This window comes from Pongo pygmaeus, chromosome 19, assembly GCF_028885625.2.
Source record: "Pongo pygmaeus isolate AG05252 chromosome 19, NHGRI_mPonPyg2-v2.0_pri, whole genome shotgun sequence".
In the NCBI taxonomy this organism is placed as follows: Eukaryota; Metazoa; Chordata; class Mammalia; order Primates; family Hominidae; genus Pongo; species Pongo pygmaeus.
Genome location: NC_072392.2, coordinates 64948623 through 64960616, shown reverse-complemented (window position 1 = coordinate 64960616; position 11994 = coordinate 64948623). Strand labels below are relative to the sequence as shown.

At 37.5% G+C, this 11994-nt stretch overlaps 1 protein-coding gene across 1 annotated transcript; it reads left to right on the top strand.

Moving 5' to 3' along the window:
* Positions 1 to 4281: 4281 nt before the first annotated feature.
* Positions 4282 to 6606, top strand: KIF2B (kinesin family member 2B). The gene has a single exon (XM_054456711.1). It carries the CDS (start codon positions 4426 to 4428, stop codon positions 6448 to 6450), a length of 2025 nt encoding a protein of 674 aa, XP_054312686.1. The 5' UTR covers positions 4282 to 4425; the 3' UTR covers positions 6451 to 6606.
* The last annotated feature ends 5388 nt before the right edge of the window (positions 6607 to 11994 follow it).

The following is an 11994-nucleotide window of genomic DNA, read 5'->3' as shown; positions in this document are numbered from 1 at the left end:
TAGATATCACCAGGTAGGCAACCCCATTTAATAAGCAGGGGAAAGATGGCTCTGAGTTAATACTGTTGTCATAGAAACAATTCTTGCCTATTAAATCAATGTGAGGGTTGGAGAAGTATGGACTTATCTGGATAGGGTAAGTGTAGAGCATTGGGAAAATGTAGAAATGTCAGGAGACAGAGACACTAGCTGTAATGGTAAAATACCATTCTCATTCTAAAAGTTAATTTCCTCTTTTTAAAAAAGGCATAAACTTAGTAAGATACCTCTCTTCTCTTTAAAAGATAACTTTATAAATGAAAATGATGCATTTCATTTCTTCAAAGAGATTTGGGAAAATCTATTGAACTCCTCTGAATATCTAAATCAACCTCAGTTTGTATCCCTATACTGGAAAAGTACAGCCCCCCAGGGTGATCAAACAAGTCCAACAGCTGCTAGATGTCTGTCAAAAGAAAGACACATATCTGATGCATATCTCCTGGGAGATTTGTATCTAAAATGAGACTAGAAATTACATTCTCTCGTATAAATCAACTTTGACAAGCCCCAAACTGGGAATATATCTGTAATTAATAAATGAAAATTACAAAGCTCATTTCCTGCACTTACTTCCACCCACCCTACCCACTCTTGTGGGGCTACACCTGATACTTGTTAGGCTTTTGAAAAAAGGAGACTTAAAGAGAATCTATCACTCAACGGTTTGTCGAGGCATGAGCTTTTTTAGTAGGTTCACAGAACAAAATGTGTAAATGGTAAGTTCCTTGAAGGATTTCTTTGACATAAGAAATAGCACAAAGTAAGCATGTACTGCTTGGTTCTATTCAGTTAAAAATATAGGGATGGCTTTAGTCTCTAATCTGGAGAAACTGCTCATCTACCAAAAGCTATTCAGGTCATGGCCAAGGCTGATATCTTGCATCTAGGGCCTTCTCGTTTTGACAAATGCTGTATTTATCTCATCACTCAAGATTCACAGTGGTTTTTGGTTTTAAGATGGACTAGTCTGTCAGAATAAATTCCATTAAATGAGAGAGTTAGGCAGATGGTTTCTGAATTGTGAATTTTATATCAGCAAATATAAAAAGGGATTGCTCCAAAGAAGTTCCAGACTATCGAAATTGTAAAAGCATATAATCATCTCTCTATAAACAGATTACTGTTATTTTCACCAATGAGAATTTTTTTTAATGTACTACTAAAAATTAGGCTTTTGTGTTCCCTTGACTAGCCAAATTCGACCAGTAACAGATACCATTTCTTCAGAAGGGGTGTCTTTATCTAATGCTGTTTTGCCTGGCTATTATCCTTCAGAAGGGGTGTCTTTATCTAATGCTGTTTTGCCTGGCTATTATCAAGAAGGTCAGAGAAACCTGTCCAGGGTAGTGATGTTTGAGGTAGGTATTGAAGAGCTCAGGAAAACCATGAAGACAAGGAAGGATTATTGTCAGAGGGCTGTACTAGTAATTCTCAAAATGTTGTCCCTGCACCCAGCAGCACCAACATTACCTGGGAACTTGTTAAACACGCAAATTTTCAGCCCCACTTCAGACCTACTGAATCAACAACTCTGGCTTGGAGCCTAGTAGCCTATATTTTAAGAAGCCCTGCAGTTGATTTTCACATATCTTAATATTGAGAACCACTGGACTAGAAATTTGAAATTTGAAAGAAAGTGGTGTGTTTGAAGGGCTGCAATTTCTTCTACATGGCTCAATTTTAGATTAAGTATGGATAGTGGGAAATCTTGAGGATGACAAAGCAGGCAAGATGATGATGTGCCTTAAGTCTTCATTATGGAATTTACACCATATCATTAGGATGATGAGGAGCTACTAAAATGCTTAAAAGCAGTGAATTAATAAGGAAGAACCTGTTAAAATAACTCTAGGAGCAGTGTGAGAAATAGACTAAGTCCCTGACTGGATGAGGTTGCAAAAACAAAAGAAAAAAGAAAACAAGCTCATAATTGGTTGGGAGATTAAATGGTATCATGGTTACGGAAGACTTCTAGAGACTGGGAAAGGACTACCTAAGTTAGGATGGGCTGAAAGAGGAAGAACACAAAGATCTGTGTCAGGATTTTAAAGATGAGTAAATGTTGAAGTTACTAAAAGCAATTAAAAATAACAAAGAGCTGCCATTGTCAGTAAGACAATAACGGAATCAGTTTTGGATTTGTTAACTTTTTAGTTCCTGCAGGTGACTACAAGTTTAGGACTCATAATTCTGGTTATCAACAATCTATCTAGCCAGCTTTATATAAAATTAAACTGTAGGAACAAATGCAATATACTACAGAAACTATATAAAAGAGAAAAGAACTGAAAAAAAGTCCTGAAATTGCTATGAAAACCTGTATGAACATGTTGGAGAGAAAGAGGGAGTAAAAGGAAACTTTTCTATCTGATTTTGGCACTACTATCATGGATCTGCTCATCCATTGTCTGTCTAAAACATTACTAGCTAAGATGAAAACACTATGGCTAGCCTGGAGGGTCTAGAGTTTTCATAATTTTGAGAGAGACCCAGCTTTTTCAAAGGTAATGGTTAAAAAAAAAAACAAAACAAACTATTATGTGGGCTCAGTGGCTCAAGCCTATAATTCTAGCACTTTGGGAGGATGAGAAGGCAGACTTCCTTGAGGTCAGGAGTTTGAGACCAGCCTCTGTGCAACAAGGCAAGACCTCATCCCTAGCAAAAGAAAAAAAAAGAAAGAAACAAAGAAAATAGCAAAGCATCCTGACACATGCCTGTAATTCCAGCTACTCAGGAGGCTGAGATGGTAGGATGGCTTTAACCTAGGAGTTTGAGGTGGCAATGAGCTATGATCAGGCCACTGTACTCCAACCTGAATGACAGAGTGCTAATGACAAATACAGTGTATTAAGAATATTTACATCATGGCCTTGAAACTAAGAAAGAACAACTAATTTAAAGCACCACTTTAAATACTGATAATTTGGGGAAATAAAACATAATATTTTTTAGAAGACAATTGCCTAAAGCCCTTTCTCCTCTCCCTCCACCTGTATACAACCTCCTCTTGAAATGAGCACTGCTTACTTATCTAATTTATCCAGTATCCTCCTTCCACCTTCTTTTCAAAATCTAAGCTTTACTAGACTGACTGAACAGAAAAGTTAGTTTATAGTAGAATTTATTTCTATAGAGGCCCTTATTCGTAGGGAAGGTTGTAACTTGCTACTTCACGTTACTTTGGAGCTATAAGTACAATTATGATAAAATTCAACAGTCCAAAAGACAACATGCACAGGGGTTGGTAGGGAGCTGAACGTAAGGTATCACCCTTACTTTGAGCTTGGCCTGTCTAAAAGTCAATGTCATTTATTTTATAAGCTAATTCTTATGCATGAAAATATTGCAATCTTGGCAAAATATATTTTTGCATCCGATGGTCTTAGCTGCCTTCCAGCCCTGCTTAACAACTTCTAAAGGACACACACAAGTACTGCAGGGGTGGGGGGAGTATAAGATTAATTATCTCTTTCCACACAGTGTCTTTTCTTTCTCTCCCAATTATGGATAATGAGGCCAGAAGTATAATTACTGAAGGAGTTTGGAAAGGTAATTACTGAACTAATCTCAAAAATGGTGGTGACCACAGCACAACAAAACTCACTTTATAGCTATTAGAGCCACTTGGAATGTGATAAACATGTCGTGTTTGCAAACCCAGGTGCTGTACGAAAGGTAGTTTCATATTAGCAAATTACCACAACGACCTGCTACATTCTACTCACTTTGATTTTGTAATGAGAAAGCTGATTAAACTGTAATAACTTTAAGTTGTGACTCTTAAACAAGTTACACGTTTTGAAGGAAGTGAAAAAACAAAGATGGCGGGTTTGAGGAGCCTTTCTGGGATCCTGTTGAATATCGAGTCCTGAGATTTGCAAATAGCTCTACCTTCATCTGTTCCCACTGATCACTGGAGAGTTAAAGTTCAAGGGAACTTCATAGCAATTCTCAAATTAAAGCACTGAGCTTTGAGACTGCCAGCCAAGGCCTCCTTTTATGCTTAGGCATAAATGTACATGGGACATATAAATTAAATTTCAACTCCATGGTTCCCATTGCTTCTCTGTTACCTGTTCTTTCTTGCCGTGATCCGGAGAGCACGCCACATCCTCCTTCAACCCCTTCACCCTCACTGGCAGAGAACAATCTCTCCATCCCTTCGTGCTCCCGTACCATTCACTCCTAAGCCCTAGGTTCTGCCGCCTCATCTCATCCTTTTGTGACGTAGTGGCCCCAGTCCCGGCCCTGCCGCGCTAGGCTCACAAAGGCAGGCACAGACTGCAACCCTGCTCAGTGCTCTGGGCGCTTCAGGCTGGCTTGGGTCCTGCTGCTCCAACCCCAAGGGCCCTGGAGCGCTCCCTGATACCTCCATCACTCACCATGGCCAGCCAGTTCTGCCTTCCTGAATCCCCATGCCTCTCGCCCCTGAAACCCTTGAAGCCACATTTCGGAGACATCCAAGTGGGCATCTACGTGGCGATCCAGCGCAGTGACAAGCGGATCCACCTCGCTGTGGTAACGGAGATCAACAGAGAAAACTATTGGGTCACGGTAGAGTGGGTGGAGAAAGCAGTCAAAAAAGGCAAGAAGATTGACCTGGAGACCATACTCCTGCTGAATCCAGCTCTGGACTCTGCTGAACACCCCATGCCGCCCCCGCCCTTATCCCCCTTGGCTCCGGCGCCCTCTTCGGCCATCAGGGACCAGCGTACCGCCACGAAATGGGTTGTGATGATCCCCCAGAAAAACAAAACAGCCTCTGGGGACAGCCTGGACGTGAGGATCCCCAGCAAACCTTGTCTGATGAAGCAGAAAAAGTCTCCTTGCCTCTGGGAAATCCAGAAACTGCAGAAGCAGCGGGAAAAGCGCAGGCGGCTGCAGCAGGAGATCCGAGCTAGACGTGCCCTCGATGTCAACATCAGAAACCCCAACTACGAAATCATGCACATGATCGAAGAGTATCGCAGGCACCTGGACAGCAGCAAGATTTCAGTCCTGGAGCCCCCGCAAGAACATCGCATCTGCGTCTGCGTGAGGAAGCGGCCTCTCAACCAGCGAGAGACAACCTTGAAGGACCTGGATATCATCACCGTCCCCTCGGACAATGTGGTTATGGTGCATGAGTCCAAGCAAAAGGTGGACCTCACTCGCTACCTGCAGAACCAGACCTTCTGCTTCGACCATGCCTTCGACGACAAAGCCTCCAACGAGTTGGTGTACCAGTTCACCGCCCAGCCACTGGTGGAGTCCATCTTCCGCAAGGGCATGGCCACCTGCTTTGCCTATGGGCAGACGGGAAGTGGGAAGACGTACACCATGGGTGGAGACTTTTCAGGAAGGGCCCAAGATTGTTCTAAGGGCATTTATGCTCTGGTGGCACAGGATGTCTTTCTCCTGCTCAGAAACTCCACATATGAGAAGCTGGACCTCAAAGTCTATGGGACATTTTTTGAGATTTATGGGGGCAAGGTGTATGATTTGTTGAACTGGAAGAAGAAACTGCAAGTCCTTGAGGATGGCAATCAGCAAATCCAAGTGGTCGGGCTGCAGGAGAAAGAGGTGTGTTGTGTGGAGGAAGTGCTGAACCTGGTGGAAATAGGGAATAGCTGTCGGACTTCCAGGCAAACATCTGTCAACGCTAACTCATCCAGGAGCCATGCAGTGTTCCAGATCATCTTGAAGTCAGGAGGGATATTGCATGGCAAGTTTTCCCTCGTTGATTTAGCTGGGAATGAAAGGGGAGCAGATACGACCAAGGCCAGCCGGAAAAGGCAGCTGGAAGGGGCAGAGATTAACAAGAGTCTTCTAGCCCTCAAAGAATGTATTCTAGCTTTGGGTCAGAACAAGCCTCACACCCCATTCAGAGCCAGCAAACTCACACAGGTGCTCCGGGACTCCTTTATAGGCCAGAACTCCTCCACTTGCATGATCGCTACTATCTCTCCAGGAATGACCTCTTGTGAAAACACTCTCAACACTTTAAGATATGCAAACAGAGTAAAAAAATTAAATGTAGATGTAAGGCCATACCATCGTGGCCTCTATCCGATTGGATATGAGACACCAAGGATGTTAAAAAGTCACATCGGAAATTCAGAAATGTCCCTTCAGAGGGATGAATTTATTAAAATACCTTATGTACAGTGTGAGGGGCAGCACAAAGAGATTGAAGAGGTTGAAACATTACCCATTCCGTTAGGGAAGGATACCACAACTTCAGGGAAGGGATCTAGCCAATGGTTGGAAAATATCCAGGAGAGAGCTGGTGGAGTAAACCATGATATTGATTTTTGCGTTGCCCGGTCTTTGTCCATTTTGGAGCAGAAAATTGATGTTCTGACCGAGATCCAAAAGAAACTGAAATTATTACGAGCTGACCTCCACATGAAGAGCAAGGTAGAGTGAAGCCAATGGCGAGAGATCAGGTCCGAAATGCTGCATTGCTGCAGTTTCCACCACTCTTATACAGGAAAACTGTCCAAATTATCTACATATAAAGATCCTCCTGAAAAGCTTAAAACATCTTAAAATACGGTGGTGGGAAACACGCTCTTTCTTCTACGTCTGTATTTCTGTAGTTTGTTTTCATCCTGCTGAACTGCAGTTTTCAACAGGGAATGGTTCCTCCCCACCCCCTACCAGGACATTTGGCAATGTCTGGAAACATTTTTGATTGTCACAACTGGGGGTGATGAGGATACTGGCATACAGTGGGTTGAGGACCGGAAATGCTGCTAAACATTCTAAAGTGTACAGCAGCAGTCCCCAACCTTTTTGACACCACAGACCAGTTTTGTGGAAGGGAGTTGTTCCGTGGGTGGGGTTGGGGATGAAACTGTTCCACTTCAGATCATCAGGCATTAGTCTCCTAAGGAGTGTGCAACAACCTATATCCCTCACATGCACAGTTCATAATAGGGTTCATGCTCCTGTAAGAATCTAATGCTCCTGCTGATCTGACAAGAGGCGGAGCTCAGGCAGTAATGCCCGCTCACTGCCGGCTTGCCTTCTGTTGTGTAGTCTGATTCCCAAAACACCACAGACCTACCGGTCTGCAGCCCAAGGGTTGGGGACCCTGAAGTGTACAGGACAGCTTCTCACAGCAAGTAACTACCCTGTTGCAAACATCAATGGTATCGAGATAGAGAAACCCTGCTGTAGAAAAAACCGGCTGTGATGAAAGCAGATACACTAAATCTCCAGTTGGGAAAGCAAAACACTGTGAGTTAAAGGAAATAGATTGGAAAGACACCAGGGGTACACAATGGAGTAAATCTAATGATACCACTCAGGAATCTTTCTCTTGCATTGCTGTTTAGATTCAAATGGTTTTTAAGATCTAATCATATTGGGAGGCTGGATTTTCCTTGAAACCATGTATGAGAGCCTAGAATTGAGAGGGACTTTTTAAAAGAAACATTTGAGTTGAAATGGCAAAGTATTGTACTCCCTAGGAGTGATTAAAGTGCATGTGTGTAGGGGTGTGTGTATGTGTGTGTGCACGTTTTGCATAAGTAGGGCTTTGTTGACTATAGTGCCTTTAATTTTTTTTTCCTCACACACTCTTTACCATATATTGTATTTATATGCTTCACATAAAAAGCCTTCCTGTATCAAGTTGGAGCAGGGTATAAGCCAAACAGTAGAAAAACTCCCACCTAAAATGGAACACATCCCATAAATACCTCAAAAGTAGCATCAGAAACGTTGATACCTTAGATTGATTAGATAATTGAAACATTTTCCTGATTCAAGGATCACAAAGTCCATTCTTTCTTTTAAAAAAAAAGCTAATCTGATACATAAATACAAACATAATAAATAATACGTGCAGCAAACTAATCTAATTAGCAAACATTATACAAAATACTGTAACAAAAAAAAGAAGGGCCTTTCGGTTTCAAATCTTATAAATTCCAAATGCTTTTTAAAAAGAAATAAATAGAAATGATTTGCGAAACAAAAAAGCCCATGGCAGATTAAGGAAATTTAGACAATATATATTCTCCAAATTTTGCTACTCTCATTATTTTCAAATGTTTGCCTAAAAGTTACAAAGGCCTCATTAACATTAGGATAACTGGCACATTACTACAGTGTAGAATAATAATGTCCTAGCAAAAGCTATCAGTGTAAAACAACAAGGATGACCATGAACATATGGTCTTTTGTAATTAATATTTGTGGTCTTTAAAACACAAACACACACACACACACTTAGCAGTGCTTTGACTGGATTGCATTAAGTCAATTAACTTGATAAAGATTAATATCGTTACAATTTTGAGTCTTCAATCCATGAATATTCCTCTTGGAAGTTTATTTAATTCTTTATTAATTTCTCTCAATCTTTTATCATTGTCCATATTGAGGTGTTACATCCCTTTCATTAAAATCATGATTAGATAGTCAATTAGATAATCAATGTTTTTAAGGCTAATCTAAATTTTATCACATTTAAATGTAATTTTCAAAATATTCCTAATATATATGGGAAAAGTTGGTGTTTGTGTTTGGACCTTTTCATTTAATGATAAATTCACTTACTAATTCTAATAGAATTTAAAATATATTATGTTGGATGTTTTTAGGTACATAATTATGAGATTTGTAAATGATAAAAATATTGTTTTTCTCCTTCCAATTTTTATACCTTTTATTCAAAAGTATATACTTTTATTATCTTATTCCCATAAGGCCTTGTATGTAATGTTGAGTAGAAAAAGTCATAACAGGAATTGTCTGGTTCCCTATCTCAAAGAAAATATTTTAATAGTTTAGCAATTAATATAGTTTAGTGGTTCAATTTTTATACCTAGAACAATCTTATTGGATTCAGAATTTCTTTATCTATATCTAGTTATTGTTAATGAGTGCTAAATTTTACCCTGTCTTTTCTTCATCTATTTAGATGACCATATAATATTTTCCTTTAGTCTCTAAGTGTAATGAATTACAATACTTTTTCAAATGTTAGATCAATCTTGCTTTTTGAAATAAATTCAACTTATACTTTTTTATACATTGTTGAATTAGAAATAATAATAATTAGTTTAGGATTTTCGTATCTATATTCATGAGAGATATTATGCTATAATTTTCTTTTGATATCTTTCTCAGGGATTGGAATTAAGATTTGCTAACTCTATAAAACAAAATGAGAAGCCTATTCTCTTTTTCTATTTTCTGAAATCATTCGATTTTTTTTTTTTTTTTTTTTTTTTTTGAGGTGGAGTCTCACTTTGTCACCAAGGCTGGAGTGCAATGGCAACACCTTGGCATGCTGCAACCTCCACCTCCTGGATTCAAGTAATTCTCCTGTCTCAGCCTCCAGAATAGCTGGGATTACAGCTGTTTGCCAACACTTCAGGCTAATTTTTGTATTTTTAGTAGAGACAGGGTTTCGCCATGTTGGCCAGGCTGGTCTCAAACTCCTGACCTCTGGTGATCCACCCACCTCAGACTCCCAAAGTGCTGAGGTTACAGGTGGGAGCCACCGCACCAGGCTAGATATGATTTCTATTAAATTTTTTGTTAAATACTTCAAAGCTCTCTGGCTCTGGAGTTATCTTTATGACAAAATTTTCTAGATTCAATTCATTTAGTGGAAATAATATTATTCAAGTTTACACTTAATATTTTTCTCATACCAGCTTTAAAAAATTTTATTAATTTATTCTCATAAAACTATACTATACTCATTATCTATCATGTCTGTATTATTTCCTTTTTATCCTTCCTGATACTGGTAAATTACATCTTCTCTTTTTTATTTTTAATCAGACTTGTTGTATATTTATGAATTATATTAGTTTTTTCAAGGAAACAACTGTTGGCTATTTTCTCTTGTGTTTGTTTTTATTTTATTAATTCCATTTTTCCTTCTTTCTGTTTAATTTCCACTTTTTTCATTTTACTAATTTCTATGCTTAGATAATACATTTGTCATTCTTTTATAATTATTCTTTTTAACTACTGCTTTTAGTTAATCTACATTATATTTTTATTATTCAAAAAATTGAATACTCAAATATTCAAGGTATTCATTTTTTCTAATTTTCACTTACCAATAAGTTAGTAAAAGCATTGTTATATGCCTATTTTTAAATTTGTTTAATCACGTTGTTCAAATATTTTATAACACTTATTTACTTTATCCTTTACCATGATATTAAATTCTTAAAATTTAATTGTAGGCTTAACTACTTTTCCTTTTAATTCTGACAGTTTTCAGTTTATATCTTTTGAGGTTATGTTCTAGTTGCATATAAATTTGGGGTTTTTTATATGCCTGTTGAGTTCACAGTTTTAACATACTAAATTTTTCTCTGTTTCTCGTAATTTTTCTTGAATTAAATTCTGTATTTCCTAATATTAGTATAGATTATATTAGCTTTATTTTAGTTTGTATTTGTGTGGTATATATTTTGCTGCCCTTTTATTTTGAATCTTTCTGTTCTTTACAGCTAAGATTAATTCTTTATAAAATATATAATTGGTTCTAAATAATTTTTTAATCCCATATTATAATTTTTGTCTTTTAATGAACACAGTTATGTCATTTAGATTTAATGTAACTACTGATAGATATAGGTTTATGTCTGTGAGCATTTATTTCCTGTAACTTGAAAATCATATCATGCATTCTTATTATTACCTTATATTTCTTCATAGAAAGTGAAACTACCTTAAATATTTTAGTTCATTGTTTTTTTCCCAGATTTTATGCTTTTTATCTTTTAACTATTTATATGTGTAATTTAAGGCATTATATATATGCTTTCAATACATCATTATTAATAAACAGTGAATATACATTTAAATAACTTGTTTATTTTTCTGATATTCTTAATTCTGTATACTTTGTATTTAATTCTTTATATCTAATACTTTATGCTTAATTCTTTACTGTTTCCATTTAGGATCATTTCTCTTGTTATATGACTCATATATGTGTATGTAAGAGTAAGCCTGTTAGTGAAAATTCTGTTAATTTAAATAATCTTTATTTTACCTTCTCTTTTGAAGTATATTTTTGCTGCTTACGGAATTCTTGGTCATCTATTCTTTCATTTAAATAATTATTTATTTATTTGACATTCAAAGAAGTCATTATTTTGTTTTATTATTTTGCCATTTGTATTAAAAATTAACTGTCATTTTCAGGAACTTTTAAGATTTTTTTCCTTCTCTTGATTTCAAATCAGGTTGGTTTTTCTATAATGCAACAAGGTGTGTTTTTCTTATTTATTCTTCTTGTATTTTATAAAACTTTTAAGTCTATCACTGATATCCTTCATCGGTTTTGATAAAGTATAAAGTATTAACTTTTTTTTTTTTTGAGAAGGAGTACTCACTCTTTCGCCCAGGCTGGAGTGCAGTGGCGCAATCCCGGCTCACTGCAACCTCCATCTCCCGGGTTCAAGCAATTCTTCTGCCTCAGCCTCCTGAGTAGCTGGGACTACAGGTGCCCGCCACCATGTCCGGCTCATTTTTGTATTTTTAGTAGAGATGAGGTTTCACGATGTTGGCCAGGCTGGTCTCAAACTCCTGACCTCAGGTGATCCACCCACCTCAGCCTCCCAAAGGGCTGGGATTACAGACATAAGCCACTGGCCCTGCCAAAGTATCAACATTCAACAGTTCAAATATTATTTTTGGATCTTTCTATGTCTTCCCTTCTTGGAAGTTACAAATACTTAAGTATTCTACATGTTTCATACTATTTTGTCTAGTTTGTATTAATTTATCTCCTAATGCTTCAGTTTGGATACTATCTAATTGCCTATCTTCCATTTCACTAATCCTCTTTGTCAAATCTATTAAACTCATGCATTAAATTTTTAATTTCAACTTTTATTCTTAATTCTAGGATTTTCACTTGACTCTTTTAAAGTAGTTCTCTGTTTTTCCTGTTGATTCAAGTTGTTCGGTATTTTGTATTCGTAT